Below are 18,416 nucleotides of genomic sequence, written 5' to 3' on the forward strand. Positions count from 1 at the left end.
AAAGTGCAACTCAATGGACCCCTGTGTTGCTATTAACATTGATGTGGAAAAGGCGTTCGACAGGGTTAGCTGGGTATTCCTTCAAGTATAAACAAGAATTGTGGTCCTTGTTTTTTTAAGCTCTTTAATGCTCTCTATAATGATTCAGAGGCTAGAGTCTTGGTAAATGGTTATCAGTTTTTTTCTCAATTCATCGGGGTACAAGGCAGGGTTGGCCCTTTATCCCCTCTATTATTTGCTCTTTTCATGGAGCCTCCGACTATCACTATCAGGGAAAACGTTGGTATAAAGGGTATCTTGATGGGTAACTGCACCTCTAAAGTCCTTCTTTTCGTGGACGACCTTCTAGTTTTTTACTTTCTGACCCTGAGGCTTCGTTTAAGGAATTACTTTTGACTCGGAGTAGATTTGGGCAAGTGTCGGATTATAAAATCAATGTATCTAAAACATTGATCTTCCCATTTCAGCCTCCTGTCATAGAGGACTTTTTGGAGTTGAGGGCATGGTTGGGCTGAGAATGGTTTAAAATATCTGGGAATGCAAATTTGTAGGCAAGTTAATTGCTTATTAGCTTCTAATATTCGGGTGAAACTCAGAGATAACATGCTATGTTTGAAGTGGAAAAGGTTGAACCTAATGTTGTGGGGAAAGATTAATGTAATAAAGATGACCCTACTTCCAGAACTGCTTTACGTCTTTAGTGTGCTTCCTCTGACTAGGGATTTGCTTCGTGATATTAATAACGTTTTACGAAACTTTCTATGGGGGAGGGCAGTAGATCCAATGGATGTGCTTATAAAACCAGTGCGCTTGGGAGGTGGGGGGTGCGTTGGTTTCCCTAATAGTCTCATATCCTAGAGCCTTCCCATTGCACGCTCTACATTTTTGGTTAAGAGAAGATGTGGCTGGATGCCCAAACTGGTTTAATATAGAGAAGACCACTGTTCGTTCAGGCCCACTGTATGGAAAAAAAAGATACCTGCAGACAAATCCATGCCGTTTGTTGGACATCCTAAAAGACTAAAAAAAGCTCCGGGGTTAAATATCTACTGAATTGGGAATCTTTCATCTAGACGAACTCGGCAATACAATTTAATAATCATACCCTCATGTCGTCGTCCTGGCAGTTTGCAGGCATCCAGAAGTTGGGGCAGATTCACATGGAGTTTCAATGGTCACATTTGAGTTCCTTAGGTTTAAGTTGTGTGTCAGAAGATTGTCTATATCGTGTCCTTTGTAAGTTTTTGAGAATGTATTTGCGCTGTTAAATGCCTCGTTGCATAATGTTCTGCCGATACTACACTTATCCAAAAGTACGCCTCTTTCGGCTTTACTCTGTATAAACCTCCTTCACTGGTGGACGCTAATGTTCCTTCTGAGCATGCTAGGGCTACCTGGACCTTGGAATTGGGTTTTGACTTATTTGATGGAGATTGAATCTGTAAGGTCGTGCGCTAATGAAATTCCAAAGTTGACTTGGATCTGAGGTTTACTCAACAACACGTTGTGCATTGTATTTATTGGACCCCTTCGAAAGTGAAACATTGTAAGCTTGTACAAAACGATATATGCTGGAATTGTAAATCCGATGTTGGTACTGATTTGCATATGTTCTGGTATGTCTGAAAATTACTATCTTTTGGGATGATGGCCTGCAGCGTATGGAACTGCTAAGTGTGCAGGGTTTGTTTTTGGTAGGTATTCAGCTGTCTGTTTACCAGATCCTTTCGGCTTATAGAGCACTTTTGGTAGCTAAGAAACAGACCCTAAGATACTGGAAGAGTGATGCTAGGCGTTCCATAGATGGCTGGCTGCAGGATTTAAACCATTATATCAAGTAGAGAAAAAGCAGAGAGATTTAAAAAGCCGACAAATATTCTGCTATATGGAATATGTTTAATGACTTGTATATCTGAAGAATTCCCATTTTGTTGATTGTTTAAAATGTATTCTTTTCTCTTCCTTTTCTTTTCCCCTCACTGTTTCTTTTCATTTCCTGCATATTACACTATTTGTAAAAACTGCAAAAAGAATGTTATCTAAATGATGAAATAATCATATTAACAGCATTTGTTACAACTTTAACTAGAACAGTTCTAAGCAGAAAAGTGAATGTGCGTGTCCACAAGTAGTGGTTGTAGAGGTGAGATTATTCTATATAGTAGACCGTGTCTGTTTCATAATAAATTGGAAGTCAACTAGGCTCCCTTGTTTGTAATTGTTTTTAAAGGCAGTTGTTAGCAGAATGAACGTGAGAAGCAATCCTTGTGTGTCCACAAGTAGCGGTTGTAAAGGAGGCATTTTCGTCAGTAGGTGTTGTATTCTGTACATCAGCGTGGGCACAGTGATGCTGATCGAATGACATCACGCACAGCCGTTTGGCAATGTGGACAGTTTGGCTTACCTCGTTCCGTGGAAAGACTGTGTTGGGGTCCTTTTACACCCTTATACTTGAATAACTCGGTACATAACTTTTATCAGTGTCGTGGCTTCCATTACCACAGTAGGCCGTGACAGATGGTTCTATATAAACACCATCTATCCAAGCTTTCTTACCATAATACTATGAAAAGGCAGTGCTCAGCCGCTGCTCCCATGTTGAGCGTGTCCGCAGGCACCATCTTGTGACATCATAAAGAGTGATTTGGTAATCCCGTCCTAAACAAATGATGTGTCATTGTTGAAAATCATGTATTGAGTACGTTAGCATCTAGGAACCCTAATAAGTAGAAGTCTCTCAATCCGAGGTCTTGTATGTTATGAAAGGTCATTTAACCCTATGGTATCCATATTGATTGATCCGAGGGACTCCTGGATAATGTTTCCATTACATTACATGTCTTGACCCGTGCATCAATAAAGTGTGTGAAGCAGATATGCTCGTAACACAAGGCTAGTGCTGCATGGTAGGGCGTGCCGCTCGAGCGATGTGAGAAGAATGCATAGTAACTCTAGCTGACCCGACAATGTTTAAGGCAGCGTACAATAGTCATGTTACATAAGCCTAATTAATTCATCCCCAAACATCAGGGCACAAATGCCATGAAGGAGTGTGTTTAAAAAGTGACTCGGGGCAGTATATGTAGTTCAGACTTGTTTAATTAAGTCCCGTTCAAACGACAGTAGGCACCACCCATGAAGGCAGAACCCAACTGAAGATTACAGAACTCCATAAAGAGCTCCACAAATAATAAAACTCTGAGAATACATATACCTCACAGTGGAACACTGTAATAAACACATGAATGGAACATTGTGATTGGTCTGAATCCACATTCAGAACTGTTACATTATTATTCATTGCTCAATGTATGCCTACCTACGTAACACATAAATAAGTAGACTCAACACATCTTCCCCCTTTCAATGACACAGTTACTCTAATACATAATCTCGCAACCAAAGAGGTTTACCTCTCCTCCTTTCTGCACTGATATTAACGTCTATGTCTTGAACACTCTTATCAACTCCTCCGGATTCATACACCAACTCATTGTCATTGCCATGGTCATTACCATTACCATTTTCTCCATCCTCTACCGCTTGACCATTGTTATTACATTTTACCAATTTGGACATGGACCAGCATTCCCCACCTTCCATTATGACCGCATTTCCTCTTACTACCGCTATTTTCTTGGGCCCAATGAATTTGCTCTCGATGCATTTAGTGGACAACCTGGGTTTTTTTACATACACAAGTTCACCTTCTCTCCATACCAAACTCTTGGATTTCTTTTCCATGTCAAACCTTTCCTTGTATGCATTTTGGGCCTCTTTAATGATCTTATTCCTATCAACATTCACACTCTTGGCCAAGTCAAGCCACCCTGGACAGAGTTTAGTGCCCGGCTACCTGCCCTTGAGAGACATAAAAGGTGACACTTTGATAACAGTGTGGGGCGTCGTACAGTAGTTCCAAACCATCTCTCTCAACACTTTCTGCCACTCCAAACCTGCCGGCAAGCCTCCCTTTACAAATCTATTTGCCCTCTCTACCAGCCCATTAGCCCTGGGTTGATAGAGTGCCGTTCTGTAATGTCTTATGCCAAAATTTCTGAAAAACTCCACCATCTTGTCAGAACAAAATTGAACACCATTATCTGAAATTAATTCCGTAGGGAAACCTTCCCTGTAAAATGTTTCTTTTGGGCCGTGGTAGCCTCACCAATTGCCTTCCACTCTATCCACTTTGAGTGTTAATCTATTAACACAATTAAGTACCTGGATTCTCCCCCAAATTCTGTAGTGGGCCCATCAGATCCACAGCCACCTTTTTCCAGGGTTCACCCGGAACACTCACAGGTCTCATGGGTGCTTCCCTAACCACCTTACTTTTATCACTCCTCTCGCACTCTCTGCAGTTCTTCACACACCTCTCTACTTCACTGTCAACTGCCGGCCACCAATAGAACTCCCTGATGTATCTCTTGGTTCCTCCCATCCCTAGGTGGCCTTGATGAGCTATACTCACCAGTTTGGATCTAACATTACTGGCTTTAGTGCCCTTCCTGAGTTTTAGACCGTCTTCTGATAAACTCAGCTCATCCTTTATGCAATAGAAGCAGTCAAATTGTTTTTCTACAATATCTTTGAGGCCACCCTGTCCTGGTCCACACCTTGACTTGTTTCAATATAAGATCCTCACCATCAGCAATCTCCCACTCATCTCTACTTATGGCATTGTATTCAACCTCAGAAATACTCAAACCTTGCCCTAAGGATGCTTCCTCTGTATCTTTACCCTCCACCGGTAGCCTAGACAGACAGTCTGCTACTACTTTGTCCCTACCAGCTATGTACACTATCTTGAAATCATAGGCTAGGAGTTCAATCATCCATCTAGATATTCTGGGTGATCCTTTGGCCCACTCTACACTACCTAGTAGTTGGACTAAAAGTTTGTGGTCAGTTTTTACAGTAAAAGTTTGACCCCATAGATAGAACTTGAAATGTGCCACAGCCCAAGAAACTGAGAACTTGAAATGTGCCACAGCCCAAGAAACTGAGAACTTGAAATGTGCCACAGCCCAAGAAACTGCCAGTGCCTCCCTCTCAATCAGAGTAGTTTTCTTCCGCTCCCTTCAATGGCCTAGAGGCAAAAGCAATTATATGTTCGGTCTTACCAGAGTCCACCTGAGACAAAGCTGCACCTAGACCCATATTGCTTGCATCAACCGATAAAACAGTTTTCCTTCCTGACACAAACCCTCCCAAAGAGGGTGCTTGCACTATGCACTCTTTTTTATTTTCTTAAAAGCTTCATGGCAGTCACCCGACCACACAAACTTCACATTCTTTTTCAACAACTCTCTCAACGGAGTGGAGATGGTGGCAAAACCATTTACGAATTTATGGTAGTACTCCGCCAGCCCCATGAAAGAACGTAACTGATCTTTGTCTTGTGGCTGGGAAGCACTGCTGATGCTATCAATAAGAGACTTTTTCGGAGCAATACCATCACCACAAATTCTATGACCTAAATAGTCTACTTCTCTAACAGCAATCTTGCATTTTTTTCTTTGTACAGTCAAACCAGCTCCTTTAAGTCTGACTAAGACAGCCCTCAAAATCTCATTATGTTCTGCTTCATTTCAGCAAACACTAGTATGTCATCTTGGAATACTGTTACTTTCCTTAACCCTCACTTCCTCCATCACGCTTTGAAAACAGAAGCAGCGGAAGCTAATCCAAATGGCATGCGATTGTATTTGAACACTCCCTCAGGAGTGATGAAAGCCGTAAGATGCCGACAACCCTTGGACAACGGAACTTGATGATATGCTGCTGACAAGTCACTGAAACCATCTTCGGTTCCCCCAGGGTGGAAAGAGTCTCAGATATGTTGGGAAGGGGATGTCTCTCTACAACAATGTTCCGATTGAGGCTGCGCAAGTCTACACATAGTCTCAGATTTCCATTTGCTTTGGCTACTAGTACAACAGGCGATAACCATTCAGTTGCTGTTACTGGCTCAATTACTCCTTTGTCCACCAAGTCATTTAATTCCACACGAAGCTTACTTCTCATCTTCAATGGCACTTGCCTTACCTTGTGTATCACCGGTTGCGCACCATTTTTAAGTTTAAATTTCTGAGTTTCCCTAATTTCTCGGAAAACACCTCAGGAAACTCTTTAGTCCAGACGTCATCTTCCACTTCAGCAATAGATACTGGCTGAGGGGCATTTGCCTGTATTCTTACACCCAAGTTCTTTTGTTCTTCCCAACCTAATAAAGAGGCTCCCTTGTTTGCTACCAGAATGTTAGCCTGGCATTCCTTTCCTTTGTAACGGACAGATGCAGAGAATTCCCCCAAAACTTCTATCGTGGATTCTCCATATCCACAGGCTCGGCTTCACTCTTCTTCAATATGTTCACTAAGGTATCCCGTGAAACTATGGTCCAAGGAGAGCAAGTGTCAACTTTCATGACTAGACTGCGCCCATCAATCAGAAAGGTGTCTGCCGGACCCTTGAAGTAGCTGAAATTTCAAAAACAAACTTGGCGCTTCGTTCCTGGGTGGCCGATACTTCTTGAATGTTGTAGTTTCTCCTGACCGATTCTTCAATGCTGGGCCTGTTCTCCACTCTGGGTTCGAGAAAATTGATGGAAGTAGCTTTACATACATTTGCAAAGTGCCCTCTATTTTTGCACTTAAAGCATTCGGCAAATCTGGCAGGGCACACCGGAAAGTTGGCACCATGTCTGGGGTTACCACATCTGGTACATGCATTCTTCGCAGTCCAATTTCCTTTCTTTCCAATGGGAGTGTTTGTCCTCTTCTTCTGGTCTATTGCACAGACCGACATGGTGGTCGGACTTTGTTTGTCACCCTTGAGCTCCTTGACATACAAAGATGTCTGTTTGATGCTCCTGGCTAATTCGAGTGCCTCATCCAGCTTCATATCTTAGGCCAGTAGCTTTTCTTGGATCCTGGCGTTATTGGTGCACCTGAGTAACTGATCCCTGATTAGAGAATCATTCAGATGCTCAAATTCACAGGAGTAACTTGGTGACCTCAAGCATGCGACATATGATTCAACTGAATCTGATTGTTCTGGTACTCGCTGGAAAAATTTATGCCTTTCAAAGCTGACATTTTTTCTGGGCTCAAAATGGTCCTGTAGTTTTTTGAGAGCCAATGCATACTCATCAGCATCACCAGCCTCCAAAATCTGGTCTCCAGCGAGCCCATCGAAGATCCTGCGTCCTTCCACGCCCAAATTGTGGACCAAGAGAGCCTTTTTGCGAGCTGAGGAAAATCTGTCTCCGCCCATTGCCACCAGGTAATTTTCAAATGTGTCCTTCCACTTGTCCCACCTGAGGGGGGGGGGGCGGCCGGGTTCATTGAGGAACGAAATGGGTGGAGGAATTGATGCTGCCATGATGAAGAAAGAATAGCACCAACTATGTGTGTGCAGATGGCTGTGGTGGCTGTGAAGCGGCAGGACTTTAAATACTAATGCTGTGATGCGTAAAGACAATTGTCAGATTTGTTCACTGTGGGAACAATTGCCTTTGATGTACAGGCCCCTCAGTTCCAAAGAATGGAGCTCTATTTATTTTCCTTTTTATATTTTTTTTTAATGTGCCTTACTGGCACAAAGTGTCTTCGTTGTTGCCAATTCCAGCGTTCTTTTGTTTCTCCCAGCCGTGGGAGTCCTGCTGGCAGTCGGCTGACATCACAATGGAGACCGGGGCTCATAAAGATAAAGCCGACTCGTTGCCAGGCAACTGGTGTCACAATGGAGACCGGGGCTCGAGCTGACATGCCCCCCACAGCGTGTGCCGGAGCACGTGTGCCTGCGCGCGGCCAGAGCCAGCTGAGAGCCGCGTGCGCTAGCACGCAGGCAGTGAGGGGCGGGGCCTGCGCTCTGACAGTGATGCGCGGCGCCCCCACGGCTCGCGGGTGCCTGCTCTGCAACAGCAGTGCTCGTGCAGCTCCTCTGCGGCTCGCGCAGCTCCCCCACAGCTCTCCTTCCTCCCAAACAACACCGACCTGCCTGGGTGGACCGCCTCCTCGTTCGCTATTTCTTCTCCGCCTTCCGTAAAGCTGCCTCGCCTGCTGTCGCTGGTGCGGGCGGAAGGGGCACAACGCCGGCGACTCGGCACAAATTAAAACGAAGCGAGCAGCTCCAGACCGGTTTCCAGGGGTCCGTGAAGCGAATCCTCGTCGCCAATGTTAAAAAGTGACTCGGGGCATTATAGGTAGTTCAGACTTGTTTAAGTCCCGTTCAAACGACAGCAGGCACCACCCATGAAGGCAGAACCCAACTGAAGATTACAGAACTCCATAAAGAACTCCACAAATAATAACACTCTGAGAATACATATACCTCACAGTGGAACACTGTAATAAACACATGAATAGAACATTGTGATTGGTCTGAATCCACATTCAGAACTATGTTACATTATTATTCATTGCTCAATGTATGCCTACCTAAGTAACACATAAATAAGTAGACTCAACAGAGTGCCTACAGTATGAATGATATAAGTGCCCTTTGCACAAGAATACATGTGTGTGTAAAAAAAAAAAAAAAAAGAGTAGATATAAACCCAGTTTTTGAATGCCAAATATGCATATAAAGAACCTTGAGAAAAACCCGAAGTGGTCGAAACACATGTTGGCCCAGACTCTATACTGCTACTTAAAACCGTATTAATAAAGATGACCATACACCAAGAACAAGCATTGTCAGCAATTCGATAAGGGAATTTGCGCATGCTTCAAGCAACCAGAGCTTAAGGATATGAAGATGTAGTTTGCATGTATTCTGAAGGTTTGCAAGGCAATTCTCCTTTGCCCCACAAGATCCAAATACCTTACCGTCAAATTGCCAATGAACAGTCACAAAAACCCTTGACGGAATCAAATTACCAATGCCGCTAGAAGGTGCTAAATATTTCGTTCATAAATAAGTTTTCTTTTTTAATTTGGTTATTATTTCTGGTCATTGGTGGAGTGCAAGTTTACCACTGGGACGCCATGTCTGTGTGAATAAATGAAGTAAAAGGGAAACCAGTAATTCTGCACAGGAATAAACATGCAATATGGGTGCAGAAAAACAGATGCGCGGGTGTTCATTGGAACGTTTTGTAGACCCATTATAAGCTGCAGTGGCACCTTTAAGAATACACTCATGATGCCTTTGCCCAAATATTGCCAGTGTTTGCTAGTGTAAGAACACACTTCTGTAACACCAGATTTATGATGACTTTGCCTCAAAGTGAAATATTCTGCGCCTCTATGCCTCCGGCCCGGAGCATCAGAAACAATCCCCACAGAAAGAAATGCATCACAACCTGCCAATTTGAGCAACTAAAGTAGAGTGCAGGATCACTTGCCAGCTACAAACTACATTGTGGGTCACTGTCTCCTAGTCCTGGTGAGAAATATCTTCCATATATGTAATCATTTTGCCTCCAAAACTGGAGGCAACCTTATTACATCGAAAATCAGCTAATCAAGCCTTTTTATTGAATAATTCATGATCAATCTAGAACAAGTGATTAATGGATTCACCTGATAAAATGGACTGGGATCTTAATGGAATGGATAGACTTTGACTAACATTTAATGAACAAAATCAGAAATGGACAATATTAAATGATGCCAAGAATTACCTCCCAAGAAAAGATTTGTAAAAACCTTTCCTCTTTTCTGAATTTTATTATTCAGAAATACATAATAAGAAAATATTTTTAAATGTATATATTTCCACATTAATTTGAATTAAATGAAACCTTGTTTTTCACCGTCTGAGTTTGAGAAGTTGAGGCGCATAAGCAGCCCCAAGAGTTCAACATTTCATATATTTTGGGCACTTCTAGCAGGAATTTCCCGAGGCATGCAGTGCAGCATTTGCGCTGGTACCTTTCAGCAGTAGTGCACTGGAGGATTGTTATCTTGCTCACCATTTCACATGTACGTGATAAAACTGAAATTCGCTTCATCAAGACGAAGTCTTCAAAGGCAAGGGTGTGGGGGGGGACACCATGATAATGGAGTATTTTCTAGAGGTCAGTAATAGTCCTGCTGGTGCATACTACAGTATTTACAGTTTGCAAAATTACACCTGTGCCTCTATCAGCCACACAAGCAGACCTACAGACTTCTCTTGATTATTGAGGTTGGCCCCAGGCCTGGTCCCCTATGCTCGGTGTCCGTTCATCTCCATGTCGGCAGCAGGAAGGAACGTTGATTGACGCTTCTCTCCCTGAGTGCCCTCTCCAGCAAGATCAATTGAACCCCCCCCCCCATTGGATTCAATGGGACATGTGATATTTACCATTTGAATTCAGTGGAATGAAGGTTTTCCACCATTGCGTAATTGATAACGTACAGATCCTAACATAAAGCACAACCTCTTTGTAGTTGTGCATAAAAATATAAGTCAGAAGGAAAGAACAAATGGCATGACCTCCAGTTGACCCTCATGGCGGGAGCTGGGGGGATCGAACAAATTTGGGGCAGATAACTTGAACCGTAGAGTAAAATGTCTTCATGTCAGGAATGATCTGCCTTTCATGGAGAGAAAAAACAGCTTTTCTACACTGTTGCATTAATGCAGCGAACAAGACCAATCATTTATTCTCCATCTATAGTCATCTAGTCACAGCAACATAAACGCCACCAATTTGGGAACCCTTCCAAGCCCTGGCAGAGGAGTTGGTGCCATTTCTTATTTCTGAGATAAAAGCTTTCATCATTTGGCCTTCAGACATGAGCTCCCACAACTCCTAGGAATAAACCTATCCCAACTCCACCAGCGCCTCAGGTGCTGAAAACACAATGCCTTAAAACCATTGACTTGGCAAACAACCCTATGCTCATCCAGTTGACAAAAGAGTTGGCAGCCATGTTGGTAACACAGCTCCTCCTTAACCTTCAGAAGACTCCTTCATAACCTTAAGGCAGCCACACCAAGCCTCTCCTGAAGAAACACGATGCAGATCCTGCCATCCCTGTCTTAACGATATCCCATTGCCTCCCTTTCAGTGATAGCCGACTTGTTGAAACGCTAGTAACACTACAACTCCAGGACATTCAGATTGGCACCACCTTCATGATGGTCAGGATTCCAACCAAGAAGAAGCATAGAAACTACCCTCCTGGACACAAGAATATATACTCTCCAAAACCTTGAGTAATACTGTTGGACCCAATGGTGGTATATAACACCGTATTTTACATCCTTCTGCTGCTGAGGCAAGAGTCATTATCTGGGCGTTGGCTGCACAGCCCCAGTGGGGTTATCCTTCCAGAATGACCTCATTGCCAGGGTGAAATGGGTAAACTTTACTCTAACTACTTTCAGGTTTCCACAGTTATTTCCTATGACCATGGATGTTTAATTTCTACCCCCACCCATCTGTTGCAGATATTTAAACCCTATGCAGATATCTAGTCCATGGTGCTCTCAAAAGTGGCTACCGCAGCAGCTTTCTCTGAGATCTTCCCATGAGGAAAATGGACTGCTTACAAGCAGGCCAGAAATGGGCAGCACGCCTGCTCCCAGGACACAAGAAGTATGATCAGGTCTATGAGGATCTCCCGTAATGATATTGGCTACCATTTGCATATTATGGCCAGTTGACGCTCAGAATTCACAAAGGCATATTGGGGCATAGGGCCCAAATATATTGCCAGCCCAGTCACAATATCTACCCCTCCTGATAAACCTGTGGTAATTCATCAACTTACACGCAGGCACTTTCAAATGGAAGACCTCTGGGGGAAGAGGTTTAGCAGTAGTCAGACTGATTCTTGCAAGCGCAACAATATACCCCGCCTCCTTTACGCCCTCCTTTCAAGGGTGTGTGGAAGAAGCACTGCAACCCCATAACAAAACTAACTGGCCAACCCACCTCTTCTGCATTCTGCTCTGTGGACTTCCCTATGTAAATGGTGGTTTTATGCTCCTCAATGAAAGGATTATGCCCTTCAGCCCGTTGCAGCAATGTTTTCAATATTACTCCTTCCAACACCTGCTGTATGTTATTCCACCTAGAAATTCCGCCATGCTGTGTAAAGGCACCTTACCTGGAACTGCTTCCTGTGATGAATCCAGGGTATTCGTCCTTTATCCACAGAGGGGAGCCACCCCCTGAGTCTAGGGAGGTTAGCCTGCTAAGCAGGACTCTCCCTAGGGGTCTGGGAAAGTGGGACCTCACTGGGAGTGACTCCCCTCTAGGGGACATGGACTTCCATTCCTGTACGGAACTCCCCATCAAGAATACATTGTTAGCATATATGGGACTCAAAGACTAATGTTACTTCTGTTTTGGATACAGCAAACAGTGACATTTCTTTAATATCTTTGGCATCAGGTAATGCTGGAATCCGCCTGAACTCCATAAAACGATGATGAACCTGGAAGGGAGGAGAGAGAATCTTATGCAGAGGTGAGCCTTTCTGGGAAGGGCGTTCTGGAGGGGCGGAGCCAGCGGTAGCATGGAGATCAAGCTGATCGCTAGTAAGACACAAGAAGGCTGGTGTCCTGATCGGCAACAAAGCTGTAGTAGCGAGGGAGAGAGCAAAGAGACTGTCTCGGCTGGAGCGCGACCATAAGGAAGACATGGTGGGCCTGGAGCTGAGACCAGACCACATCGGAGAAATTTGATCCCGATCTTGGCAGGAGCAGTGAATCAGCTGCAGGACAGAGCAAGGGAAGCTGACTCTCTGGAAGAGGTAATGCCGCTGAATGGGACTATTGGCTATATCCAAGGTTGGTCAAGCCAAATGAGGGAGCCAAGAAAACCTGAGGGCTGGATACGGGCAGACACCCAATCGAGGCCCCACTAAAGCAAGCCAACCAGATGGCCAACAGGGTTTTGCAGAGCCCTGGAAAACCCACTAGAAAAGCCAGAGATGGTAATATCAGAGGCTGGAGAAGCAGAGAGGGTTACGGGAGCCTGAGAAACCCAAAGTTGGATGTGGGCCAAAGACAGACACTGCCAGAGTAAATATAAACAAGAGCACAAGGACTTTGGGAAGCCCCAGAAGTACAAATCGCAGCGAGCAAGTCTGTGAACCAAGCTAACCTGGAGGGTTCCAATGCGCAAACCAAAGACCAGAAGATAAACAGCCTGTCAGAAATGGTAGAATCGTAATAAGAAAACTCTTTCGTATTGGATGTGGGTGAAAAAGCAAGATTTGCAATTCAGGACTTGCACAGAAGCATGAAGGACTATATTATGAGGAACTGAACTTCTTTTGGATAAGAGATCCAGCGCTTGATGAACTTTTATAAACTTCTTTGTAGAGAGATGCAAGCCTTTGTGTCAAGCAAGGCCAAATAAGAGGCTATTGCTCTCCAAGTCGTAGGGTAGGATTGTAAGTAGATTTTTGGACTAATGCGTATTTCTTTTAAAACGCCATGAGTTTTAGATTTTTAGGTAGGGAATAACCTGCATACCAGTAGGGCTACATGGCTGTTTATTATTATTTAAATGAACGCTGTGAACGTTGCACTTCTTAGTCCGACTCCTTCTGGTTCGCCACACCCCACACTTTCAAAATATATACTTTCCAAAATGGCGTGGGGCTTTCCAAATCATGATTACGCGAATATAGGATTGCGCTCACCTGACAGGGCCTCGGCGGCACTTGTGATAAAGCCCAATCTGGCACTTTCAGTGGCAATTTGCCAACCGAATCCTGAGCACTAGTGGGGGATGCTCCTGGGAGCGAAGAAACGGGGCATTCTGCAAGGGATCTGTCCCACTCAACCACACACACCTGGTTTAGCGCTTGCAGCTAAGAAACTGAGTGATTGTTATTGTTATTGTTATTGTTATTTTGCATTTATATAGCGCCTTATATACCATTGGTATGGTCTGAAGGCGCTGGTAGGTTGAACGCCCTCGGGAACCGAAGTTCAGGTCAGTATAGAGAGTAGAGGGAGTCCAAAAGTGCGTGTGCGCACTAGGTATGTGTGCAGCTGGTGCGGAAATCGAGTGGTAGCTGCTTCTTAGTTGTAGGTGTGGTGGTTGAGAGGTCAGGAGTATGTGTTTGCTCTGGTCGGTTTTACCCAGAACGAGTGTGGCTGCGTTAGGCCTGAGGAGAACGCCTGGCTGGGGGGTGTGAATCCAGCAATGATTACTTAGAGTGATGTGGAGTAAGAGGGAGATGTGGATATGAGAACAGTTATACCGAATGGTGTCATAGTATCTCTGTGTTCTAGATGAGTGGTGGTGTAAGAGGGAAAGTAAGCGTGGGGTTGGTAATGATGTATGTTTTCAAGTGTTTCCTTCATTCCAAAGCATATTAAGCATCGTCAGTTGTACATATTCGTCCGTTCCTCATATTCGTCCGCTCCACACATTCGTTCAGTCATTATCATCGTCTAGTTCACACCCTCGTACACTTCTAAACGCTGCTGGGAACAGTTCTGAATTCAACTTTCACAGAGAGGCTATTGGGTGCAACTTTCAGGTGTAACTGGGTATGCTTCTAAAATGCTATTGGGTACACTTCTAAATGCAGGTGGGAACGGTTTTACAATCAGCTTTCAGATAGGCTATTGGGTGCAGCTTCTAAATGCAATTGGGTGTATTTCTAAAATGCTGTTGGATACACTTCTAATTGCAAGAGGGTACAATTCTAATTCAACTTTCTCTGAGGAGGTGCGGGGTACAGTTCTAGTTGGAGGTGTTGATGGACGTTCTGGTTGTCAATAGTAAACCCTTCTGCACGCTAATGAAAATTCTCCTCACACAGCAGGGGCTTAATAGAGCAACACGGTAAGAGGGCTTGGAGACCAAAAACCCTTAATTTGTCCTCCTAGAGCTGTTAAGTCCTTGTTAATAGTCATGAGTCAGCCAACCGTCTGTGCACCGAGCTTGCCGTTGTCTGTGCTATGATCATTCGATGCGGGCCGTCCTGATCTTCAGTGACTCATGCAAGTACAGATAGCTAGAGTTCAATGTTGTGGGGGCTTCCTTTTCACACTGAAAGGGAAGGACCCTACGCCTCTGCTTCCCTCAACATCCTCTTGAACTCTCTCCCAGAATCAAAGTCCTGTCAGCTCAAATGTCAAAATGCCTTATTCCCATTATTGTTGCCCCGGTACACTGGCCTTCCAAGCGAGATAATGCCCCAGAGAACAGTACTTGCCTCCATTGTTACAAATGTCACGCCACAAATGACACAGCCAACTAAAGAAACGGACCACGCAGATGCGAGAAAAAGAAGAGATTAACTCTTTGAAGTACAGGATACAGTCCCAAGAAAAAACACAGAACTGCAAATGTGGTGCCCTTAACCCCATGAACAGCCAATGTGTCCCTTCTGTACGAGAGCAGCCGGCACGTCTGTGTGGAAGAACTGGCTTGTCTCTGTACAGTGGTTGTTACTACGTTTGAAATTTGGTGCAGTCTTCGCTGTTAAGTATGATGTCCTTGTAGGCCTAATACTCGAGGGACTTTCTGCCTTTCAGGCTATCGCTTCTCCTGCCTTGGCGTTGACATGTATGAGCACGCTCTAGTTCCACACCGTGAAGTGAAGATGCCTTGAGATGGAGTGCCCGGGGGAGTCCATGCGATGAAGTAATCCGGCTTTATAAAGATTGCCTGGCAGCTTCCAATAAATGGAGGCCACCATTGCATTGTGCCACGGTCGCCACGCAATCCTACACAAACATTCAACATAATACATGTATGCGCAGCTGTGTTGTGCTGCTAAAGTTTTTATGTAGGATCGATGGTTTAAAATCCTCAAAATATCATGAAAGACGATTGGCTCCGCTGTAATTATTTAGGAATGAGAAATTCCTCTTTGGCGATGGATCATTTCCGTCAAGCTCTTGGGTTATGTTCCAACCTGGAAGGCCTTGTGTAAAAAAGATACAATGCAGTGCACTTCTGCAGGACAAGAGGGCAACTATAAATAGAAGGCTGGGTCTGTAGGTTTTCTTTTAATTTAACTGCAGCTACGGGAAAGCCGTGTCTACACGCGTGTCATGTAGTCCATGTTCCTGACTAGACACAATGGTGGGGAGGGAGTATTGCAAGATATAGTGTACTGCACGTGTTCTAAAAAGCACACACCTCTTGGCTCCGAATGGCTGTTGCCTGCTTTTTAAAGGGATGGAATAACCAAAATGTAGTTACTTTGAGACCACCACCGATAATGTATGGCTCATTTTCTGCATCCAGTGATCACCACAGCACCCAGCCTTATCCTCCGGCATCAGTCCAGTCTGAAGCAAACAGCCCAGCCTGAGAGCAATGACCGCCAAGGAGAAACTGGGTTAAATTCAAGAATATACAAGCCCCATGCTCTTTTAAATTTAAAGAAAGTCAAACAATTTGGAGACCAGATTACGTTTTTTAATGGATTTAAAATAAACTGATTGTCAAATGCTGGAATGGGGCCAAAAAAATCTTTCACTTGCCACGTTGGTAGATGCTGGGGCGGGTAAGCATGCTTTAACCCATTCACAGTGGACTGCTTTTGAGAAAATTGACCAATTGGTGAACATTTGTAAGTGGAATTGTCTTCGGGTGTGTTGCTGGTGGGTGTGCTGGTTGGGAGGATAGGCGACTAAGCTGCAACAGATTTAACCAGGAGAAGGGACCACTAATCCCAGACTAGAGTAGAAGCTATGAGTGTTATCTCTGTGTACTTTAGCTCGCTTGTCTGCTCAATATTGTGAGGTTTTCGAAGCACTTTTATACCATTTACAGAGCTGGGCAGCAAAAGGTAAACTGACTCCTTGTGATGTAAAAGTGACTAATGGGCTATCCGACCAGACCTGGGGGCTTTGGGCCACTTGTCCTAGGACATTCTAGAGTAAATAAGAATATGCATCCCCTGAAAGTTTGCAGCATTTTCCGGATTTGGGCTAAAATTCCACTTTACCTGTGCCATAAAATGTTGTAGCCACTGCCACGCTGCAGAATCCTAGATTTCTACTGTCGGGGCACATTGCAAAGCGGCTAAAAGTAATTGAATCAGTTTCTTTTCATGTTTTCATAAACCTTCAAATGTAGTAATGTGCTGTTTCTAGCAGAGCATCATTTTCCATGTGGGGCAACGATATCAAAGTATTTATAGGCAAAAGCCTGTTTTTGTTTTTGATGCCGTTCAATGTACGTTTTGTCTTTTCAGACAAAAGAACTCGAGGAAGATGGGTCCACGACTATCATTGTTGAAAAGGACCATTTTATGGATGAATTTTTCCAGCAGGTGAGAACTGTGAAGCCATTAGTATCTTGATTTTGTTTATAAAGCGCTCAAGCAATATTTCCTGTTGTGATCAATTGCATAATGGAGCACTGCAGCCATATGGGCTCTTCTTGGGTTTTGTACTGACCGTGCATCCTTGTGTAAACGCCTGCTTCCTCTTGCACGCTCTGTGGTTAAATGTTCTGCGCTGCTTGTGGCTAATTTCTGTGATTTCATTGGTTTTATGGAATTTCTCTTTGCATGTTGAGTATAAGTGGGTTTGCGCCGCTAAGAATGCTCCTCAAAAATGTTGCCTTCACGCCAGGGATTCACCGTCTACTCAGGTTCCAGTAGTGAGCCTTGGAATTTGTATTGGTGGTGGGTGGAGGGGTGGAAGGTGAGATCTCTTTGGGTGGTAGCTGATGGTGTCCAGGCAGGACCTTGTGCTTTTTGCTAGTGATATTTCATGAACTTTGGGTGGTGTGAATTAAGAACCCATTTTATTGGCTTTTAATTCATTACAAGATGCCCACATACTCTGGCAATCATATAGATAACATTCTAAAGTATGCAAAATCAGTAGATCACACGTGTTACAAGTGCAAGAATTTATTATGGCTAGTCCACACTTCAGCGTTGGAAAAATCAGTTTAGAGGAGTGACGATCTGGGGCGTGATTACTACATTTTCAGATTCCCTCATATTTTCCCCAACCACTCCACTCTTGGGGGCACGTTCTTATCCTATACACCCACTTCACCAGGAACTGTGACAGATCCAAGGATCACCTCCCTTGTTACACCCAAACCAACACTAATCCAGTAGTCAAAATCCAACATGACAATGAGTTTTCCCCAATTGTCCTCCTCTAAGCCTTCTTCGGCCACGCCCACTATCATATCTGGGTAACATTAGGCCAGTAATGGAAATGTAAGAAAAACCAACCACCTCTGATACCGCAACGAGGAGGCCACATGAAGAGGCACGGAACCACACCCAACGTTCTAGTGGTTGTACAACAAGGGAATCTGGCATGGAAACAAAAGTCTGCAGAAAAAAGAACACGCGTTGTAGTGGCAGAAGCAGCAGCAGTAGTAGTCGTGGTGAAGGCAGCAGCAGTGAAAGTATTGAAAGCAGGAACTGTGGAAATGGATTAAACCATTGCTGTTGTGGCAGAAACCAAAAGCAGGGAAACGTGCTGTGGAAGAACAAGGAACTGTATGGAAGACCTGGCAGAAC

The 18,416-nt window shown here is 44.2% G+C and overlaps 1 protein-coding gene across 4 annotated transcripts in view; it reads left to right on the forward strand.

Annotated features, from left to right (window-relative positions):
* Positions 1-18,416, forward strand: part of STX2 (syntaxin 2) — a 523,716-nt gene that overhangs the window by 40,382 nt on the left and 464,918 nt on the right. For all 4 annotated transcript variants that reach the window (XR_011276253.1, XM_069620086.1, XM_069620085.1 and 1 more), the window contains exon 2: positions 17,121-17,198. Coding sequence is in view for 3 of the 4 variants with exons in the window: in XM_069620086.1 (XP_069476187.1) it covers positions 17,121-17,198 (78 nt within the window). In the remaining variant the exon portion in view is untranslated. The remainder of the gene's footprint in view (positions 1-17,120; positions 17,199-18,416) is intronic.

This window comes from Ambystoma mexicanum, chromosome 10 (genome assembly GCF_040938575.1).
Source record: "Ambystoma mexicanum isolate Mex_15411 chromosome 10, UKY_AmexF1_1, whole genome shotgun sequence".
Classification (NCBI taxonomy): Eukaryota; Metazoa; Chordata; class Amphibia; order Caudata; family Ambystomatidae; genus Ambystoma; species Ambystoma mexicanum.